The sequence below is a fragment of the Musa acuminata genome, chromosome BXJ1-5 (assembly GCF_036884655.1).
Source record: "Musa acuminata AAA Group cultivar baxijiao chromosome BXJ1-5, Cavendish_Baxijiao_AAA, whole genome shotgun sequence".
Taxonomy (NCBI): domain Eukaryota; kingdom Viridiplantae; phylum Streptophyta; class Magnoliopsida; order Zingiberales; family Musaceae; genus Musa; species Musa acuminata.
This window is the reverse complement of record NC_088331.1, coordinates 45829718-45853135: the sequence shown is the minus strand read 5'-3', so window position 1 is coordinate 45853135 and position 23418 is coordinate 45829718. Positions and strand designations below refer to the sequence as shown.

General features: G+C 35.5%; 2 protein-coding genes across 4 annotated transcripts; both read left to right on the top strand.

Moving 5' to 3' along the window:
- Positions 1 to 3266: 3266 nt before the first annotated feature.
- LOC135674597 (BAG-associated GRAM protein 1-like) lies at positions 3267 to 18596 on the top strand. 3 transcript variants are annotated; one of them, XM_065184589.1, is made up of 19 exons: positions 3557 to 3648; positions 3816 to 3862; positions 5194 to 5244; positions 5433 to 5530; positions 6391 to 6466; positions 8305 to 8433; positions 8524 to 8570; positions 10658 to 10781; positions 10869 to 10985; positions 12180 to 12209; positions 12292 to 12391; positions 13829 to 13935; positions 14858 to 15001; positions 15086 to 15190; positions 15800 to 15946; positions 16101 to 16154; positions 16972 to 17035; positions 17155 to 17216; positions 18262 to 18596. In XM_065184589.1, the coding sequence occupies exons 3-19, from the start codon at positions 5194 to 5196 to the stop codon at positions 18376 to 18378; spliced, it is 1572 nt and encodes a 523-aa protein (XP_065040661.1). In that variant the 5' UTR covers positions 3557 to 3648; positions 3816 to 3862; the 3' UTR covers positions 18379 to 18596. The 3 variants fall into 3 exon arrangements, with proteins under 3 accessions (XP_065040660.1, XP_065040661.1, XP_065040663.1); XM_065184591.1 differs by having other exon boundaries at positions 3604 to 3648; positions 3781 to 3862; XM_065184588.1 differs by lacking the exon at positions 3816 to 3862 and having other exon boundaries at positions 3267 to 3648.
- A 935-nt stretch (positions 18597 to 19531) lies between these two features.
- LOC135674596 (large ribosomal subunit protein eL38z/eL38y-like) lies at positions 19532 to 22290 on the top strand. The gene is made up of 3 exons (XM_065184587.1): positions 19532 to 19672; positions 20017 to 20200; positions 22087 to 22290. Exons 1-3 carry the CDS (start codon positions 19670 to 19672, stop codon positions 22107 to 22109), a joined length of 210 nt encoding a protein of 69 aa, XP_065040659.1. The 5' UTR covers positions 19532 to 19669; the 3' UTR covers positions 22110 to 22290.
- Positions 22291 to 23418: the final 1128 nt, after the last annotated feature.

The following is a 23418-nucleotide window of genomic DNA, read 5'->3' as shown; positions in this document are numbered from 1 at the left end:
TTCGTTCATGCAGCATAGTTCACAAACAAACAGATATTACAAGAACGAACCAAACTAAGAAAGCAATGCACAAGAAATCTTCACATAATATACACCAAATGCAGAGAATCGATCCAAGATCCAACAAATTGACTACATTTTTCATATAAGCAAAGCAAACTATTTCATGTTCCCGATTTAATGTGTGACTAAACAATGCATTTCGAATCGAGCTAACCCTAAACCGTAACTGCTCACTAGGTTTATTCAAGAACTGATGTTTCGCTAAAATTCGAAGAACGCTATCAAATAATAACTGCGTCAACAAACCATACATGCATTAAAGCTCGTAGAGACACCTCTGTGGGGTCAACGCCTGCTTGTTCTTCGATCAAGGAAAGATGGAATCCGAAGGGATTTCGGGTTCGTCGCGGCAAGAACGAGAGAGGAGAGGACGGGGAAGGGAAGGCGGGGTGGGGTGGGGTTGCTGTTGCTGTTGCTGTTGCACCCGGTCAACGTCACCAGGATTCCTCACTCTTTGGGTGCGTCTCCTGCCGTTAGATCGAATCGAACCTCGTCGCGTTTTTGTTCGATTCAGTTAAAATAAATAGTCCCAATCGAAATTAATTCAAATCCATCTAATCGAATCGATTTAAAATCAATTAATTTGATTGATTTATAATTTTAAATATTTTTTTTAAATGAACTGATTCAACTAAATTAAAATCAAAATATTGATTCAATTGGGCGATACAATAATATTTATGAAATTAAGCTTTGTAAAATTTGACGTTTGTGTCGATTTGACTAATTAATTTAAATCAATAAAAGAATTTAGGATAATAAATTTAATTAGATTGATATCATTAAATTAAAATCGGTTCAATTCGATTCAAATCAATTAATTAATAATTAGAACGAAATTAATAGCTTAATTATATAGTGAGACATTTATTTTATCATCTTATCATGGAAATCATAAATAACTTTTTTTTTTTACACTGTAAATGTCATATAAATCTATCATCCCAACTTGTTTTCAGTCTTTTGAGGATTTTATTATACTTTTTTCCAAATGATGATGTAATATTCTTTTTATTATGATTAAACAACCTTGTGTAACTTTTAAAACTTCACCGGCCTTATAATCAAAACCCTTAGAAACTAAAGGACCCAAATATATTTAATTCTTTCGTATCTTTAGAGTATAAGTTATTACATAGACTCAACTTACTACTCAACTTATCATTGAGTAAACATAAGTAATATAAAAAGAATCTAAAAATTAATTATTTTAATATATATATATATATATATATATATTAAAATAAAGCACTCACCAATCTTTTTTTCATATTTTTTGAATAATTTCATCAGATATATTCGTACTCTTTGTATCTCAAATATTTAACAGATTATGATCTCGACTTTTCATATTAAGATATATCCCTATTAGAAAATTCTTCTCGTCAAATTTTATCTTAAGAAGCTGATTTTTTTTTCCTAATAGCATGAGATATTAAAGCGTTTTCAAATTATTCAAGTATTACTATATTATTCCTATATAATATCATATCCATAAAGCTAAGAGTCGGGAGGTAACAAGCAATAATATCTTATCTTCTTCGTTAATCTTCATATCAATTTTTTTTTTTTGTTGATCCAATATTCTTTGAATATATTCAAATGCTCTACGGAGTTTCCGTTGTCCTTTATTATTAACATATATAACTTTCGCTTTGAATACAACTTGTTAGTTAAGTTTTTTATCTAAATAAAATTTATTTAACGTATCCCAAATATTTTGATGATGATAATATTATCATCGATGAAAAGATGAATAGTACTCATGTACTTTACCTTAAGATCATTCTAATCTTTTTCGAGTTTACCTATTCATCCATTCGACGTTCTTGTTTAGTTTTATCGAACAATGAGATCCTTCGTTCATCTCTATCATAAGGTGAAACTATTTTTTTCATCAGATTTTTTTTATAAATAATCGACGACATACTTAATCTCTGATCATCAAATCATTTAGGCTCTAATACAATTTGAGAGGAAAAGGAGAATTCTAAAAACTAAAGAGAAATTTACTATTAGATTAACAATCAAAAGAATATACTAGCAATCGATGTAAGATTTAACGTAGTTTGATAAATTTTACTTACGAAGAAAACTAAAATTTTTACGTATTAATTACAAGACATTGAGTTATCTCCGATGAATAAATTTTCTTATGTACCGAATGAGTACTTTCAGGACTCAACATATATTTATAAGAATAAATCTTAATTTATTAAAAATAATTAGGACTCATTCAATCAACTTTAAACTCCCAAAACTACTTAACAATCCAACTTTTATGGTGTGCCTAAACATATAATCTTAAAAGTATGGGATAAATTAAGCCCATTGTTTCTAACACATCTATCATATCCATAAACGAAGAAATAATTTCTCCACTATGACAGCGACGTTGTTCTAGAGAAAATGCTTTGGCTAATAATTCTCATGGAAAAAATATATGCACCAAAATTATTTCCACGTACACGTAATTTGGTCAAAGTCGATGTGTATATACATACATTCAAGTCTTTGTCAAACCTGTGACCGTCATGAAATATTTTCCTTTCATCTCGCCGAAATCACCGTCGTATCCGATACGTTTACTTTCGAAAAATAAAAAAAAAGAAATAAAAAAAAGACAAAAAAAAAAAGGTCCAACGACCTGACTAACAGAAAATGACGCGGAAACGGAACCCGTTACCGGTCAGACGTGTAACCTACACCTTTCGTGACTGGATGCAGTTGTGGACCCCCCGGGCGCATCACGCACGGGCCACACAAAGGAAAATGATGCGAGTGGCGGACCGAATCACCCCGTTAACTTTATCGGGTGATGTGACACAAAGAATCGTCTTTCTTGTCGGCCCCCGTGTTATCACCATTGGAAGTTTAAGACAACTTGGCACATTTACATACGAACAAAGTGTCGATGTAACATTCTATCTATTCTCAACTTCTTATAACTGTAGTGAGAACGAGATGTCGCATTAGTTGGCGACGGGTAAACGTGGTCACCCAGAAAAAGTTTCCGGGTCGGTTCAGGCACCTTCGGCTCAGTTAAGGCGAGCGGAAACGGGAGGCAGTCTCGAGGTTCCAACATAAGAATAGGGGTAGTCTGGTAACTCCAACCCGCGTCAAACACACCACTTCTTTTGTTATTCGTCTGACCCCACCACATCAATTAATTAGCATCGCGTTTGCCGTCTCCCTCCAACCAACTCCTCCGCCTCTTCCAAGAAAAAGAGAGGATGGCCGCGCCGCGCCCCCTTCCTCGTCTCCCCTCCTTCCTCGCGGTCCTCCCTCCCACATCGAAACCCTAGACGCCCCGGCTCTGGAGAAATTGATTCCCGAGGAGGGTCCTCTCTGATGACCATGGATGCGACCACCCCCGCCAGGCTCTCAATCGGCTTCCTCTTCCCCTCGTGGTGGGAGATCGAGGTCACCGTCGCCACGGCCCTCCTCGTGGTCGGTGTTTACTCCCTGCTGGAGAGGATATCGTTCGGCGATGCCGGAGGCGATGACGATCGGCCGCTTGGTGGGGATGAGGCCCCGCTGGCCGCCAGAGTGCTGCCTGCACGGCAGTCGGATGCTAAGGAGAAGGTTGGACAATTCAAGCTCGTCTCTCTTTTTTCTACCTTGATGGTGATTATATTTTGCAAGATTTGTCCTGTTGTGCTGGAAAAATCTTTCGTTTCATTATCAAGGATTGATCTTGTTTGATTTTGATTACAGCTTCATAATTTGTTTGATGTAATCTTGTTGATCAGAGGCTGCACCAGTTTATGGAGGCCTTTATGAACCAAGAATAGATGCAGTAAGTATAAATAGGTTGTTAAATCTATAAATTTAATAATAGAAGAGAATGAAAAGGGGCATAATAAAAAAATTGAGGAAGTAGAAAGTAGTAAAGACAATGAAGAAGTTAGACAGACTAAGCTCATTTTATATTCCATCAATTAAATCATTACAGCTGATCCTTCTCTTTCCTTTTTTATTATCCATCAAAGTTACATCTAAATACAAGGATCTTTATATTAACTAAAGTTAATTGATGACTGAAATCTTTTCAAAGAAAAGACCACTTTTTAATTGGTTTGCTCTTCTGCTTTGTGATTGCCAAGTTTATACTCTTCAAGTGTCTGAATCAAGAGCTAGTTGTTTTGATTTTCTTGTCTTACAGCTCTTCCTTCAGCATCCAGCATCCATGATCATCGAAGATTATGGAGTTAAATGTGCTGTTATGTTTTAATGGCAGCTTGTAACTATTGGCTTTGGCCAGCGATGAAAGAGGAAATAAATGTGTTCCCAATGATTAGGGGTGATGCAAAGTTAGGTAAAGAGAAAAGTTTGAAGGATGGTGTATTATCATGGATTGAACTTACTGATTTATATTGGTTCTATAACACCTCGACTTAGTCCCACAACGGAAGTGAGCAAATATTTAGATTGACTTATAAGGGTCTGATGAATGTATTACTATTAACTTGGATTTAAGCATTTTGTGCAAGTGGATTAGGCTCACGAAGTTAGTAGGCTAGATATCTCATCAGATTGGGTCATGACAATTGGTGCTTCAGTTGACCTAGTATTGGGTATAGTGAGGGGCTCAATTGAGTACGGTAAGGATTATCCATACACGACAGGGTTAGAAGGCACATCACGACATGAAACCATCATTGGGCTAGACATCTTGTACACCGTGTTAGGGTTTGATTTTGAGCTATGTTTGGGTCTTGACAAGGATGTCACGCTCTTAAACGAGGAGATTTTAACACCCTGATCTAATCTCACATCTAGATTGGGAAAAGACTTAGGTTGACTTTTAAGGGTTTGATGAATATACTACTATTAACTTGGGTTTAAGAGTGGATTAGACTTAACAAGGTAGTAGGCGAGTTATCACACAAGTCTGAGTCAAGTTTGCCTGATCATTTAGTCATAGATATGCAATTCTAACCTTATAAATTTGATAGCTTTTTTTATTTGGTACTCTTATTCTATAAACTGATGATCGAGGGGGATTTTATTTGGTATACTCTTATTCTCTTATTCTCTAACCTTATAAATGTGGGTTGCTTTACCTGTGAGGTTTCATAAAATAAATTTTCATTTCCTTGACATACAGTTGTCCACTTTATTTTGTAGATGAACCAGATCAAAGTCGACCCCCAAGGTGCTTCCGCATATGTAGTCAAGGTATTGTTTTGTTGAATTTAACTGCCTCCTATATGGAGATGAAATCATTCTATTTCTTCAGTAGTACAGCACATCAGTTGTTTGGCATGTGAAAAACCTTGAAGTTATGCTTGATTATTTAGTACCATGATATTTAACATTATTTTCTTTTGTTTTGTCATTACAATATGGATTTTTCTGTTATTCAGCTAGAGCTATTGGCTGCAAAGAACCTAATTGGTGCAAATTTGAATGGTACATCTGATCCTTATGCAATAATTACATGTGGGGAACAAAAGCGATTCAGGTACGTGTGCACTTTAGACTTCTTTATCAATAATGCTTGACATTGTATACAACTATATTATATTGAGATTTGTTTGTAATACGTATCTGTGTGTGTACGTGTATGCGCCCTCTTGCGCATGCATGTCTTTTGGTGCCTACTTTGTTGAATTATAAATTTCAGTTATCTAATTTAATAGTTGTATAGGAGAGACATAGTTTTGTGTCATATGGATAAAGAAATAAGTGGTGAAAAGGAAATATTTATGAGTTAGGAATTGCCTATATGGCATAGTTGTGTCATATGAGTAAATAAATAGGTGACATAAACAAGTGCATATTATATCGGAATCAAGTACTGACTAGACACTTTATTTGAACTTTTGCTAACTGATCCTATGTGAATTAGGCTTCACATTCTGGTGAGATTACATCCTTCAGCATCATAGGTTGTGATTAGTGAAGCCTACTTTGGAAAGAGGTTAATATTATCATTTTCTTAATAAAAAATTAATAAATTAAGTTAACACTCTATTAGCTGCAAAGACCAAATCTTAAGCTTAAGAATAGTATAGAATATTGTTTAATTTTTGGATTATTAAATTCCAATATTTCATTTTTCTGTTTGATTTAGTTCAGAATCATCTCTAACCAGTTTGTGTGTGTGTGTATATATGTATGTATATATATGTATATATGTTTACAACTCAATATCTAATTTCGTTATTAGTTTGTTCATACAGCTTTAGCTGTGATTATGAAGTTTTAACTTGAATTACAAGAAATGTGAAAAGTGAATGATTAGTTGAGAATATTAGTCTTCTACTTGGATTATTGCTTTGATTAGTGAATAATATGTTATCAACCATTCATGTCATGCAGCTCCATGGTTCCTGGCTCAAGAAATCCGATATGGGGAGAGGAATTTAATTTTTTTGCTGATATGCTTCCTGTTCAGGTTATTTTGGTTCCATTTTTCTTGAAGTTGTTATCTGGGCAAGCACCTGAAGAATAAATTAATGAACAATAGTTGGTATTTCTTAGTTCTTTTTACAAAGGCCTTCTCCCTTTTTGTCCTGATGCATTTTTTTGGTTGGCAACTCTAAGCACTTTGTAAAAGTATCTTCTGTCTCTTTATGCTGATTGTATTTTGTTGCAATTTACAATAAAGTAAAATTTTAAAACATATACAATTAACACTTAAATGACATTTCACAAGGAGGAATGGCCTAGTGATGGTGGTTATCTAAACAATGATCTAGCTGTCACACTAGATCGTTCTTATTTAGATGCATAACTATGAAATTTACGTTTGTATTGGAAATCAAAGCCAGATATATATGAACTAAACAGAAACCATATGTATATATCCTAGATCTGCATGAGTCTAGGCCATATATGCAAGGAAATTGGCAAGATCCAAAGAAATCTTGGTCGGATCTGTTCTTCTGCATCTTCAATTGAGTCACACTATATTTGCATAGATCTGGTTTGGAATAAGGTGAAAAGATTGTACTTAAGATGCTATCTTAAGCACAAAGCCATAATCAAGAAAAATTAACCAAATGAGCCAATATTGTTTTTGGATTTATGAATGTCTTTCTTCTCTTGAGTTTGATCTTTGATTTTATTAAGATTCAGGGGAGACTGGGATTTGAGAGACTGAGGGTGAATGGACGCGAAGTAGTGAAAGAGGGGAGCAGAAAGTGGCTGTTGGGGGGTTTCAAATTTGATATTGGGTCCGAAAATTGGGTGGTAGGTACTACACAGTTTGTGTGTGTGTCATGGTCATATTTGATTGGTACACAAGAAACTGTGAGACTGCATGGCAAGTCCTTGCATGCCTTTGCTTTGCAATTAGAACTACCAGCTGCCGGGTGATGACCACAACTCACTTGAATCAGGCAACACGAAATCACCTGGTCTGCCTGCCGCTTCCTTGTCAGACTGGTAAATATTGAAATATCAAGTGGCATGGTCGATTTTTGAAATGTTGGTTTACGTGCTATTCACAATAGCTTAGAGAAACTTGGTCCTGCTTCAAATCCCAGAACAAGTACTATGTCAAATTGTCTTGAAATAAATTGATTAATTGAGCTAATTGATAGAGAAGTCAGAATGCACTGGTCATTCTGCTTTTATGGATATCCTCTATTCATCTAAGATTGATATGTAGATTGAATTTTGACTTTTTTTGTGTTAGTTTACTTTTGCACATCTGGTATATGATAGTCTGTTTATTAATAGGTTCTTAGGTTGTAACATTATGCTTTTAGTCTCTTCTTATGTTCACTGTACTCCACATTGTTCTGTAATGTTAATATCTTTAAGGGTTTACAACTTTACATAAATGGGTACTGTTTCTTTCTTTAATATAATCAGCAGTCAAGATATCTGTTAAGTAAATGTCGTGTTTAACTGTATTTCTCAAAGGTGGGTCAGGTTGTCCTTCATCCTAGCTGAAAATGCCTAAAATAGTTAAACGACCATTTCACTGATGTTCTTTCTATGACATTTCTGACATGAGGTCTGCTAGTGTGGTATTTCAGGTTGTTAAATTTGTATCATTTTACAATATGCACTTTTCAAATGGAAGAGTACATAAATTACCAACAGACTGGTCTTGCATGGTTGTGCCAATTTAAAAAACAAAAAGAAACAAGTTTTGAATTATGAACTTAAAATAAAAGCCTTAAGCCTTGCCCATAATAGCTTCGATTCCCTGTTGCAAATGCAAATATGACTTGGTATTCAGAGTAATTGCCTATTTGAATATATTCTTCAACATTCCTGCAGATTAATGTAACAATATATGACTGGGATATAATATGGAAAAGCACTGTTCTTGGATCTGTAACTGTTACTGTCGAAAAGGAAGGCCAAACTGGAGCAATCTGGCACACTCTAGATAGCACATCAGGACAGGTAACATTATAACTTTGTGATTACATTATAACTTTATAAATGCTCAATCATATGTTGAGGTATCAATAACTTAATTATTTTTTTTCCTAGGTCTGTCTTCATATTAAAACCACAAGGCTACCAGCAAGTTCTTCCAGGTTATTACTTGTTTCTGCTACTTGGCCTCATGGTTCTGATTTTCTTTTTAGATCACAATAATTTTGGAACATGAAAGTACCTAAGTTTAATATGTTGACATTTGATGGTGTATCTCTTTTGGCTTACTCTAGTTTGCATGCACTAACATTCTGACATCATGATATTGTGATGCTATTGGGTAAAAGTAAAAGCTCTTTTAAGTTTTACCGACAACTGATTGACATAAAATTATTTTCGTTTTACTTAAGTTTTAGTTCTTGCTTCATTCTTATGAATGGTTCATGTGTATGTGGTTGATGGATGATGTAGACAATATTTTTCAGTTCATTTTTTCTTGAATCAGGGTCCTACTCATTGACCTGTCCAAACATCATGTCACAACTAGGTGGAACTCTCATGGTGGCAACATGGTTCAGAAACTGACCATACCGGTCAGTATGGGTTGGTTTTTACTTTTTACAAGTAGGATTAATGATTGGTATGCAAACCAAGCAATTTTGTCCACTCCAGTTGGGCATAGTATTTAAATTTTAAAGACCAGTAGATTTAGCATTTGGGATGGGCCAGTTGAAATATGACTGATTCACATAGACGTACTAGGCAGTAAGCCTACCATCCAGCTTTAATATAAGTTTTTTTGGCTTTTTGACATTTTTCACTCATAGCCATCATCTTTTTCTTTTATGCTCTCTCTCTCTCTCTCTCTCTCTCTACGCCATGTGCTCTCCGCTCTCTCTTTCTTTCCTGCTGAGCCTCATCCGACCCATTACATCGTTGCCGCTGTCTCCTTCACCTCGTTGTGTTGTTGCCATCTCTTCTGCTCATATGCCTTATCCTCCTCCTTTGCCTTCTCTTTCTCCTCCTTGACCTCTTCTTCTTACTCCTCTCTCCCCATTTTCTCTCCTTCTTTCTCCCTCATCCGAGCAGTTATTGCCCCATATCGAGTTTCTATATGTCGATTTGTATCACTGGTTGAGCTGCCAACCGGTATTAGCATACCATTGAGATTTCAAATCTTGCATTGCAATTTGATCTCATAACCGTAGCTCTTAGGTGAATCTTAGTAATTGGTTGGAACTGAGATAGTGTACGAATAATTCTTGGATGCTAAGTACCTCATTGTGTCTTACATGGCATGATGAAATGCTGTCACATCTATGCCGAAGAAAAGGTTGGTTCTAGACTTCTAGTGCATGAGGCTTTCACCAAAGCAGGGTGGAAAGGGTTATTATATGCAGTCTTATCTTTGCAAATAAATATTCTGTTCACATGTTTTGAATGTTGGTCACTGATGTTGCAAAAGAACAAACTAACAATCATACCAAAGCTCATTCGTTCTGTCACATTCGTACTTCCACACAAGGAAAAGGAAGAAGAGGAGGAGAGTATCAGAGACTGGAGGGGCAAGCAAGGGAACAGAAAAATGGAAAAACTTACCTCAATCTTTCTGTCAATGTTTATGTTGTCAATGGTGGTCCCTGATACACCATTCAGTGGCTGTCTGTGGATGCTTTGCAAAGATCACCATGGAGGAATGTGATTTTCAAGCTGAAAGCTTCAAGAATTGCTAACCTGATCACATGTGTGTGTGTGTCTATATATGTATATGTATGTATGTATACACACAAATATGAATATGCAAAATTGCTCTTATTAAAGCTTGAATCAACTAGGTCATTATTTCATCCTACAAAAAACAAACAGAATCAAAGGTTAGATAGCAAACAAGGTTAGTTAGTACAACCCTGTTTTGAGTACCAATATGATGTATGCTGCAGTGTGCACTGATAAAACTTGAAATGACTGATCTTGGCCTACACGATGAGCTTACCGGTCATAGTCAATTGTTTTATAGCTTTTTACTAGACAATTATGCGCATCCAAAAGTTCGAAATTTCATGCTTTCCTTCATGAATCATAAATTTATAACTGTATGTTCATGAAAGGACATCCAAGTGCCTTAGTACTATTCTTTGTTTATTTTTTTTCAGGTTTTGAAATAGGGTAAATTCCTTTTAGCCGATGAAGTTTTGTACTATATTAATGTGAAAATTATACTGTATTATCTGTCAAATAATTGGTTCAGAGCATTGAATGGCTATGCTGGAGCTGATGCTCGAAGAAGATTGTCTTTGGATAAACAAGGTCCTACCTTAGTCCACCAGAAGCCAGGGCCTCTGCAGACCATATTTGATCTTCCACCTGATGAGGTTATCTATTATATTAATGTAATTCATTTCTTAGCATTGAAGGTTATTAACATGAGTCACCTGATGAATATTTTTTCTTTTGCTCAGGTTGCTGATCACAGTTATTCATGTGCGCTTGAAAGATCTTTTCTATACCATGGACGCATGTACGTGTCTGCATGGCACATTTGTTTCCACTCAAATGTATTTTCTAAGCAAATGAAGGTTAGCTTATCCACCTTAAAGATTTCTTTCACTCTTTGTTCTGTCCAAGCAGTGAATTCTATACTATCTATTTTAGGTTTCTTAGCTGGTATATAATCTTGAAAAGTTATCATTATCGTGGAAGAATGTCTGGCTGATCTTATATTAGAATTTCTGATTAGTTGGCTAAGGAAATATTTATCTTCATCTATACCAATAATTTTGCCCATGAAGGATTTTTGTATCATTTAAAGCTCATATCACTAAATTTCTTAATCATGTGGAGTATTTTTGTTTGTTCAAGCTGAATTTGTTGTTGTTTACAGTGAAGTGGTGTTTGTCACATATCTTCAATTTGAACCATGCTACGTTTGTATATCAATCAGTTATTTCTTTGTCATTGGCTTTTCTCTGCTGCTAGTGAGCAATAATGGATTTTTAAATGCTATTATGAAATTTAGTTTTATTTTAATAAAAAAATATCCAAATAAGTGATAGCGGATTTATCTTTTTCGAACTTTGATGAGCAGCTTTGTGGCACGTTCCGAATGGTTCTTCTGGTGATATTGAACAAGAGTAAGAATTTGTGAGAAAGAAAGAGTGATTGAGTGAGCAAGAGTGTTAGAAGATGTGAGATTGAAATAGGGCAAAAGAGGAGGGAGGAATGAGGTTAAGTAGGCATTCAAATGGGTCCAATGACTAAATTGACCGTTGGAACCTATTTAATCTAGGCCCTTGATTGATTTCGGTTGAAATCTGACCATTTCCGATCAGTCCGAGTCGGTAACTATCAAATTTCCCCATTTCACCTGGTATGAAGAGTGTATCGCTTGATATGCCCCCCCAACTCCTATACCACCCGGTACAGGATGGTTTGCATTTCGGTCAATTGTAGGATCGGTATGTGCTGCTTGTACCATATCGTTTTGAGCAATACGTCAAACCATAGTCATTTCTTTTATATCTAGTAGCATCTTGATGTTCACTGTTAGTCAAGTTAATTTTGTTCTTGGACCCATGTTTATATTTTCGTTTAGCAATAATGTTTCACTATGCATATTGTTGTACTAATTACTAGATAAAAATAAAAATTTTCACTGAACTCTTCTAACAGTAGTATCACTGAGGATATTTGAAGGCTCATATGAATATATATTTTGTTTCAAATTTTTTTAAATCCTAATTAACTAAAAGTAGTTTTTTCAAAATTTTTAGGTGGTTATTTCTTTTGGCGACATTGCTGAGGTATGTTGGTTATTTCCTATGTAGTTTGTACTATATTATTTTGTATGTACACATCCAATTGCCTTTGCTATTAGTAATGCAGATACGACGAAGCCAACATGCAGTTATTAACCCTGCTATCACAATAATTCTTCGAATGGGGGCTGGAGGACATGGTGTTCCTCCTCTAGGAAGTCCAGACGGTTAGTGGTACTCAATATTGTCTTCATTACTTTTTTTTTTGCCATGAAGGTTTCGTTTCTCTAGCTTTTGATATATGTAGCATATTAGAAATACTTGAAGAACCATCACCTTGTACTTTTCTACTTTTTGAATGAATAAAAATTATTTTTCTACTCTATACTTTGTGTTGTTCTATATGAAGATACATATATATTCCAGGCTAACTTGTTGAGGGTCCAAAGCCTCATTTGATATATTTTGAAGGTATCAGTTAGTTTAGCATATATATATATATATATATATATATATATCAACAATTTTAGAAAGTGGGTCAGTGGAGTATCTACTGGGTGCAATGTATGTATATGCATGACACAAAGAATCCGGGAAAAATGCCATTCTCTATGTTCATTCTGTCTCATATTCATCCCCGTGCTCTCTGTTTTCTTGAATTATTAATGGTAGTTTTATTTTTGTTATTGGTGTGCATAATGTTGGTAAAAGCCCCTCTACTTTGTAATTAGTGTCATCAGAATCGTGAGTTGAGCCATAGGATTAGATGATCCTAGGTTTCAAATCTGATGCTATGGTTCAAATCCATTTGGACTAGTTGACTCGCATTAAGAAATGGATTTTGGCTGAATTGAATCTTGACTTGCAAGTTGACTTGGTAAGCTCGGTCAACTCATGTCAAACCGAGTCACCTAAGTCAGCTATATTGTTTTTAAGCCCTAAAGGCCTAAACGGCCTGAACTTTACTTGCCTGTCACATGCAACTATACTTGGTCAACTCTTTCTCGTGGCTTGGTTGTCTTCATATGTCTGAGCCTCCACAGCCTCCTGGCTTCTGCCTTTGTCTAATCTCCAACCAATGCTCAACTCTTGCCTCTATATCCAAGAACCAGCTACCGCATGACTGCATGCCATCAGGATATTAGGTCTGTCCTCCCTCCTCTCTCTGCCCTCCTCTTCTTACTCACTATCTGGAACCACTATCGCTGCTCTCACCATTCGTCCCTCTTCTGCTCCTCATGCTCTCTCTTACTTCCTCTCGTCTTAAATCTCTTTTCAGTCTCATGTATGAATTACATGAGTTCTAAGAGCCATTTTAGAAAGTTGTTATTTCTATGTATTAGCAATTTAATTACAGAATCATAATTATGCAGTATTGATCTACATGAATATAACTACAGATAGAAATGAAAAACAAATGTATTTCAAATGTGTTTTTCTATTAGTTCACTAATTATTTATCTGATGTAAGAAAGGATATCATGCCATGATAGAACATATTAAAATACCTTCTTTGTTTGCCATCTCTTATATGCTATTAGATATTTGCTTTTGTTGTAGGTAGCTTCTGGAACATCCAGTTGCAACTTGTATGTGACAAATTTTTATAGCTTTTTAAGATCCAGTCTAAACTCTAAACTATTCTGCCATTATTCACTATGCAGGGAGAGTCAAATACATGTTTGCATCATTTTGGAACAGAAATCATACTTTAAGAGCTTTGCAACGTGCAGCTAAGAACTTTCATGCAGCTATAGAAGCTGAGAAGAAGGTACTTACCTTTCAACATGGCCCACTCATCTTTCACCCAAACTTATAGACCTGTCTTAGACCTAGCATTTTTTGTTGCTCATCAAACTGTAGCAAAAAATTCTTCTTTTCACATTAATTAAATCAGGCTAACATGTCCTTGCAAATTAAGACCCAATAGATTTTGGCAGTGTTTTAAACTTGTTGGATGAAAGGTCTTTTTTTGGCAAGTTCACAAGAACTGAAACTGGGCCATTGTTTGAAACAACTAATAGAATTGAACTGGTTTATTTGGCACTGGCTTAGGACTGAACCATCTTAATACTATTATAAATGGAATCTCCAGTCCTGCATCACTTATTTAAATCAGTAGGGTTGCAATTGATATGGACCATTTCAGTATCCCCACAATATCTGGTATTTCTTTCACCATTTGAGGCTGATGTCCATTCCCCATGGCTTTTTCCTGCCAGGGGTTCCTGGAGGAGGAGAGGCATGGTGCAGAAGTACATTGCTTAAGCATACTGTTCTTTATTTTTCCCTTTTTGCTGTTTGTCTTGTTGTATTATCGGTGAGCGCCTGTAGCACCCTCTATTCTGCCCACCCGTTATCATGGAACGCATGCCATCTGATTACAACTAAATACTCTTGAGATTGAACTTCCTGGTTCAAACTAATTGGTTTTATCCAGACATCATAATGGTGGTTTATGTACTACTTTCTTATGAAAGACATGCCTATTTGTCAATTCTGTAGCAGGAAATTTCTTTCATCTTTTCGGGCAGATGATTTCTTCTTATGTTTGTCTGTTCAAGCTGCAGTTTGCTCTAAGGGCTCTGTGCATTACTTTCTTGGAATTCTCTATCATTTAGTTCTGCATTTATTATTTGGATAGTTGGAAGCCAGAACTTGTAACATTTGATTTCTTTTACTTGGATACACAGGAATGGGCACAATCTGCATTGCGTGCACACAGCAGCTCTGTGAGAGGTAGCAGGAGACAGATAAAACTTCCAAACGAGAGTGTAGTTGAAACTGCAAAGTTTCAAGATTTCATAAAGGAGGAAGTTCTAGTTGGCATAGTAAATGTATCCATTGTACTTATTCTCTATTTTATGTTCTTTTATTTTAAAGATATAATAGTTTCTAATCTATTAACTGCTTTAATACAGGAAAATTTCCCATGCACTGCAGAGGAGTTCTTTTCTGTCTTATTGAATGATGACTCCATGTTTATTGCAGAATATCGTTCAGCACGAAAAGATACCAATCTGAATGTAAGGAAACTGTCATTCATTTATGATCATCTCTTGCACTGTGGTACTTGTTAGCTATTAGTTGTCAATGTACATTTATACTGGACGTATAAAAAGGCAAAGCTTAGTGCACAAGGCTCCCATCAAGAAGTGATCTGGGAAGGATCTATTTACAATGTTTTCTTGGTAATAATAATTTTCATGTAATGCTATGTGGTTGGATAACCAAGAAAACTGAAGGTGTCCATTGTGTCACTTTTTTTTTTCTGTTCATTACTTCTGTTGTTAGTTGTTACTATGGCAGTGTCTTAAGTCCCCACTTTTTGGATGCCTTGACAGTATTTGGTTGAGTTCCATGTTAATGATATCTTCTGAAAATTATACTTATAATTCTGTCTCCTGCCTTGGATGAGCATTTGCAACCATGAAGCATTGTTGATCCATGAGGGATATTACTACTTGGAGTTGCTAGATATGATGATTTTGTCGTTATATATACACTTTAACTGAATGTTAAGACTGATATACACAGTAATTTCAGGTGCCTGTTTCTACAGAGCAGATCTAGATGTCTTGACAATGTTTTTTTCCTGACATAATTCGGACATTTTACTTCTATGCTTTTTACAGTTGGGCCAGTGGCATGTTGCTGATGAGTATGATGGTCAGGTCAGAGAAATAACCTTCAGGTCATTATGCCATAGTCCCATGTGTCCTCCAGACACGGCCATGACAGAGTGGCAGCATGCTGTTCTTTCCCCTGATAAGAAAACTCTGGTGTGTGTTTCACTCCAAAGTAAATGTGGTAGAATATTAATTTTTCTTTTGGCATTTACTTCATATGTTTTATTGTCCCTCATTATCATTTTTTCATGTGAACCTTTTCTTACCAATGTGAACTCTTTTTAATTTCAGTGTTTTCTTTGTTTAGGTCTTCGAGACTGTGCAACAGGCACATGATGTTCCATTTGGTTCTACCTTCGAGGTGCGTACTGAAACTCAGCTACTTCCCATGCAACATAATATGTGCTTAGAGGACAAAGATAGTCTTTCTTTAGTGAACTGATAATTATAGTTTTTGTGATCGCTAATGAGGAAACCTGTATGCGCAACATGCAAATGTTTGTGATATGTGACTTCTGAAAGTTAATTCTTATTTAATTTTATGCAATCTGTGGAGACAACAGTTAAATTAGAAATAATTTTGTTCAGTTAACTAAACATGCAGAAGTATTCTGTTGGTATCTCTAGGGCAGGAAGTTAAGGCTTCATTTAGCATACCCATATCTTATAAAACAACTTTTTTTCCTTAAGGTATAAATTATTATGTTAAATATGGCCTCTAGTCACAAGGTGTAACAAAAAATAGTTAATATTATGGTTTAGAATGGTCAGGTTTGTCATGGAAGATCTATATATACGTTTGTTCTTGTACAGGATAATTTAGTTGGAAGTTAAAAAGAGTCAACTATGTAGCTTTCATGGATACATTAAAATACTGGTTGTAGCAAAATTTATATTTCTTAGCTTTGTACCAAAATTAATGATAATCTTGATTGAGCTAAAACTGGCATCTAATTCTTGATGAGGTTTGGATTGGAAGGTTCATTTTCTGAGCAAAATGTATCGGAGAGGATTCTCTTATTAACTGAATTTACTTACTTTATTGGTTTGGTCGATGTGTGCAATCTTTGAACTTGGCTTGTCTAATACAATTACATCTGATTGCTAAATCTCATTAACTTTAATTGAAAGAGCTATATTTTTTGAAAATGTAAGTCATATAATTGTTTCTATTTCAGGTACACTGTCGGTGGTCATTGAATACGATCTCTGACTCTTCGAGCATGCTTGATATACGAGTTGGTAAGTATTAGCTGGTGTCTATCATTTTTCTGATTTCTTTTCGCCTTCTTTTATTGCTATTTTGCTTCATGTGAGGCCACAAATTATGAGGAAAAAGTAATTATAGATATTTTCTACAGGTGCACATTTCAAGAAGTGGTGCATCATGCAGTCTAAGATAAAAACTGGAGCAGTTGATGAGGCATGTTTTCTCATTACGATTTCTAGTTCCGCTTTTCTTCATTGTGTTCTAGAATTATCTTAGATTTGATATTTTGAACTAAAACTAACTGCTTGTGCCCAACACTGTGTCCTGGTTCAAAGTTGCAAGCATGTGCGATGGTAAACACAGAGAACAAGACAAAGTGAAAGAGAGCATAGATCAAAACTTACTGGTCATGATTCAAATCATAACCTCATCTGTAATGTCATGATACACCTCAAATCATAAATCAAGACCCTTATCTTTAGGTATCGAGTTCTGATTTACAGAATTTCTAGATAAAAAATGCAAAATAAAATTAAATTAAACATCAAATCAACTCATAAAGTTATGACATCCTAATGACTCCGAATCAACCTAATTAAATTACCATCTCAAAGTCTTATTAAAGTTAGCTAGAATAGTCCCCTGAAGGGTCATTTGGACCCAAATCTTATAAATTAGCTCAGATTTACCTGATCGAACTTAACAATACTTGAATATAAGATTGCCTGATGTAATGTGCGGTATATGCATGCTAATCTGTCAGTAGTCTGCAGTTCTATTCACATAGTCTGCCATTAATTTGAAACTACTTTAACTTTCACATAAATGGCTATCATGTATAGCCTACGCTATGGGCCACTCTGGGAACAGGTACCTTTCTGTCCAGTCTTGCAATTTTTAATCTCCAATGTCCTTTTATTTTGGATCAATTATATCAGTTCTCCAATCACTTCTTTTAGATGTCTAGGCTACCTGCTTATTGTCGACATATATTTTTGGCACAAGTTCTTCGAGTAGGGTTGTTAGAAACAATTTCAAAATTTTTCGAGTGGTACCACATTGATCAGAAAATAATACAAAGTTTCTTTTATAGTTGTGATGTGTTCTGTTTTGCTACATGAAAGAGTGGATTGTTTTATTTCTTAGGTTTATTCCATAGCTTATCTTTGCTGGACAACTTAGTGCAACTATATAAAGCAAGACCACATATTGAAATCAGTGTTTTCCTTTTATTTTGACGTAATCTTTCTTCATACAGTACAAGAAAGAAGTGGCGCAAATGCTAGAAATAGCACGCTCATATCTTGTCAAGGTCAAAGGTTCCAGCCAAGATAAGCGTGAGGCATCAGAAACCCCAACATCCGCCGTCAGTTGAGATCAATACATCAGATGGCAGGTTTGCCTACTCTTAGTGACCCTATACTCGATGAAGTTGCCAGTCTCTCGAAGTCGTTGTAACTGTATCATGCACGGAAGTATAAGCTCGTTTTTCATGCGACCCTTCATGCAAGTGAAAAAGTGGTGTATGCTTATACCTGCACGAACTTTCTTCTGTATAATGCCAATTTATCATAAACGTAGATCACTTTTTTCTTTTTTTGATTCCTCCTTCCCAAGTGTGTGATCTCCACCACCAGCAGTTTTTGCAAAAATGTGTCCAATTACTTTAGCGTGTCACTGTAGGCATTGTTTGCCGTAGATGACACACTTCTTAATAGGTTTTAAATTACAGTAATTGATAGAGCAAATTTAGGAATTTGATTGTAAAGCCGCACAGTTCTTGAGCGGTTAGATGCTGCCATCAATTGTTTTTCTTTGTTGACAGAAAGAAACAGCTTGTTACCATGATGGTTTATATGGTTTGTTCATCCTTATGCTATCATCAAGTGTTTAGATTTATCTCCTGGTTGCTGTCTGGTTGTTGTAACATGGTTTGCATGAAATTTCTTCTCTGATTTATACGTTTGAATTATTGGGTGCCTCTTTTTATTCATACTGGCGGCTGTGAATAAAGTCCATAAGATACATTCGTCCGTTTATGCCGGTTATCATGTCGAACAGCTTACTTAATATTCCCTTTGGTATATTATCCACAAAGAGAAAAAGGAAATAATATAAATTCTTGTAGCATGATCTTGTTTTGACTGAGGAAATGAGCTCCTTGAATGAAATTTTACCAATCAGTGTTTACCCTCTTAAGGTGGTTAACTATGTCTTTTTTCCCTAAAAGAAACAACTTAAACCAACTGATATATATATATATATATATATATATATATATATATATATATATATATATATATATATATATGTAGGCATGCATTAATCATTGTCGATATAAACCTAACCCGATCAATCCCGAGTGCATTGGCTCCGGTTCAACCTTTTCAATGATTCAATTAGGACCAAGATCAAACCTGAGTCGGACCCGACCGAACCGTATTGTCGCTCCCGATCCTTAGGAACTTAAACCGATGGATTCGGTTTCGGTCCGTTGTAGCGGACCAAAGTTTGAAGGGCATCCATGTAAATAACTCCATTGAGAAAATTAGGGTTGTTCGTCGCCATATATTAGCCGACGCTGGTTCCCCCAACGTTCTAGGGTTTTCAGTGAACGGGTGAGAGGTGGAGAGACGACCGTTTTTCCCTCTGATCATTATATCGAGATGGTACTTCTTCTAATACCTTTAGTTCCAGTTTTAGAGTACTGATAGTCACGATCTGTCGGATTAATGAATCATTGTAGTTGTTTTGTTGATTCATCCCGTAAATTTGATGTCTCGTGCGATTCTTCTGAGAGACTGTATTCCTTCCCGTTCGATTGTTCTCTGTGCATTTGGCTTTGAAGTCTCATTTGTTATAAAGATCTAAGTTTGGTCGTTTTGAGTTCATCTGAAGTCATCCTTCTTCTGTTTGGTTGTGGTTTGGTCCTTCTTCCCGATCGCTTTAAGTTGTGCTAATTGTTAATTAATTTTAAGCTCAAACCGTAATTTTTGTTTTCGGGTGTTCACAGCCGAAGCAGATTCATGAGATTAAGGATTTCCTCCTCACAGCGCGGAGGAAAGATGCGCGTTCCGTGAAAATAAAGAGGAGCAAGGATGTTGTCAAATTCAAGGTCCGCTGCGCCAAGTACCTCTATACGTTGTGTGTGTTTGACTCCGAGAAGGCAAACAAGTTGAAGCAATCGCTTCCTCCGGGTATGTGGTAGCGTATTCATTGTTCATATTAAGTCTTTGTTTGTGTCATTCTTTTATGAGATTGTGGAATTGTCATTTACATCTAAGTACACAGTTCAGCACGGCAGAAGCAGACAAATGCTCAAAGAGCATATGAAATATCTATTTGCCGAATGATGCATGTATATGAATCAGAATATTATATCTTTATGTCTTTTTAGTATCATTTATATGTGGATCAAATTTCATCTAGTACAAAGTCTATTTGCCATGCAAATAATTTACATGAATCAGGTGTCAAATTTCAAAATTATCTTTCCTAGTAGCATGTGTGGGCACAATTTTGTTTTGTGAAGGTTGTTTCTATATAATATTAAACTGCAATAAGCATAAGCTGCATCTTTTGTTAGCTATTGACACAGACACTAGAACAAGCCATTATTTTGGTCTATTGAGGTTGGACTAAATGAGTTCATTCTTGCCATTGATCACTGTTGAGGAAAATACTATTAAAAAATCTGTCATTAAATCCTTATTGGTCCCAACTGAGTGAGTCATCATCATTCCTCCGGAAACATGTAATCACATTTATACACACATTTATACATCTTCCTGTTCATGTGCAAATTATTTTACTAGATTATACATATTTGTCCTCAATGTTACTACCACTAATACAACATAATCATATTTCTAGCAACATGAAAAATCCATCTACTATTGAATTGAATTTTTTATGCAATTGAACAATATATGCTTCGTTTTAGTTGATATGAAGAATTATCATGGATAGGTGAAAATATGTTATTTATGTCTTTGAAAGGGCATTTTCTGTAATTGGCCTAATTGATAGGCTTAATTGAAGTTTGATACTGGTTGGCACCTTATGTCTAACCATATCTGGAGCTTCATTAAGATATCTACCTGAAGTATTAAAATCTCAGTATGGTTACAATATCCATCGAGAGCTGGATGGGTATGGTACCCATGCCAATCATCATATCATCACCCATCTCTTGTTATTGTTTCGCTTCCCGCAGCAAGCTCGGTGTTTTTATTGGACCAGGTGAAATTGTTTACTTCATGTACTGGTCCATGGTTGGACCAAAAAAATACCCGGCCCTGTTGACTGTTATGATCAAAATTAAAATCTGTGATCGACACTGTCTTGCTATGCTTGTTCAGATTTTATGAAGCAATGGATCTTTATTGCTGGAACAACCAGCTAACTGTTGGTATGACTAGGGGCATGGATGCTTTCACCTCCTAGTGATATTTAAAAAATGCTATTAGCAAGCACTGTAAATAGTTAGCTGTTTGTAGAACAGTAATCTTTATGGATGGGGTGGATGTCCAGAAGCTAGAAAGATCTGAAAATGTCTACCTAAGGTTTGTGACCAAAGAGTTGTATAAATGCACCCTTTGATATAAGGATTGAGAGTCTTTGGTTGTGGACTTTAGGCAAATATTATTATCAACCAGCTGTATCGCAAAAAAAAAAAAAGCTTACAAGTGTTGCCTTCTGGCATCAAATTTTTAAAAATATATACAAGTTATGATTGCCTCATATTGCTTTATGGTTTTGTCCAAGAAGCTGTAGGGTGTAAAAAATGTGGAAAGAAAATGAAACATATATATATATATATATATATATATATATATATATAGAGAGAGAGAGAGAGAGAGAGAGAGAGAGAGAGAGAGAGAGAGAGAGAGAGAGATGGTTGATTTTGTTTCTAGTTTATTTTATTACCTAATGTATCAGAAAACTGTAGGGTCCATATCTCACAGCTCTTTGAAAAATGTTATGGATGTGATAATTGTTCAAATATTTGTTCAAGTAAGAAATCCTCTTGAGAAGTAATAAGTTGAGTGCATATATTGATTTGTCATGTGTAATGTTGCAGGTCTGAGCATCCAAGAAGTTTGAGATTGAAGCTTCAGCTTGTTAGTGAGGTTTCTGAACAGTGGCTGAATTCATTCCTCTTGTTTTCCCAATTATGACTTCAGTTCTATATATCAACTATTATCTACTCTGAATGTTTGAGGAATGCTGGTAGTAAACGAGTTTTGATATTGGTATGAGATCCTAATTATATCATTTGCTCCAATTTATTGCCTATATTTCAGTATTTGCATGCTGCATGTTATAATCATTACGAGAAGTTGGTTTGATGAATCTTATGTCATACTGGACAAAATGTAATTCCAATCTGGAAAGTCTGGCATTATTTTAATATATTTGGCTTTAGTCCATCCATTGATTTATTTGTCTTGTTTTGGGTTGGTTAATCAGTTTGTAGTATTGAGTCCATCAGTCAATTGGGTCGGGTGCAGTCATATGTCACTGGGGCTTGGTCTTTAGATAAATTAGAGTAAATTTCGCTTGAACAAGTAAACAATCCCTGTCTTACATTTTTCTCTCTTCCTCTCTCATCTTTTTAAGATGATTGCATTTTGGTGATCTTTATTGGTTTATCGAAGATTTGGGGACTTCAGATTGGGGACTCCACATATTCCACCCCCACCTCTTTGATCCATATTTTTGGCATCTTATTACAAATTTATATGACTATCTAATATGACAGTGGTATTCAATCATGTGAAGTGGTATGACAGTGAAGCAGCTCACTGCTTAATGATATCTAATACCATGTTTATAATAGAAGTAGAAAGAAAAGGAGAAAGATATGATCTTGTGAGTAACATAATTTTTGAGATTAATAGTTTCAGTGCATCAGATGTCAGTCAATATGAGGTTTAATGGAGATCAATAATATCCCACATTATTGTGGAATATATATGGTTGGTAATTATGGAAGGATTAAAATTATATTTTTCCAAGCATTTTCATCTCTTCACTCAAAATGATTGGGCTACTGTCTGGAGTCTAATCTTCACCAATATAATCAATTCTTTATTTGGGGAATTTTCTTTTCTGTTTGGTCAAGAATAGGATGAAGTACATATGAAGAGTGCTTAGGATGAGTAAGAGCACACATTAGAAGAAAGTTCTGACCAAGTGAGGTTTCACTCACATGTGAGGTGGGTCCATTCCTTTAGATGAGGCAGTTGTCACTCCTATTAGAGCATGTCCATTTAGCAGACAGGGAATGGCCAAAGGTAGAATCCAACTTGTGCAAAGTCAAAATTTGGTCAGATCTAGATATGAAGTTTACATACATAGAATGACTGCAACATCTGCCCCAGTCACACAAATTTGGATAGAAAGATAGAGA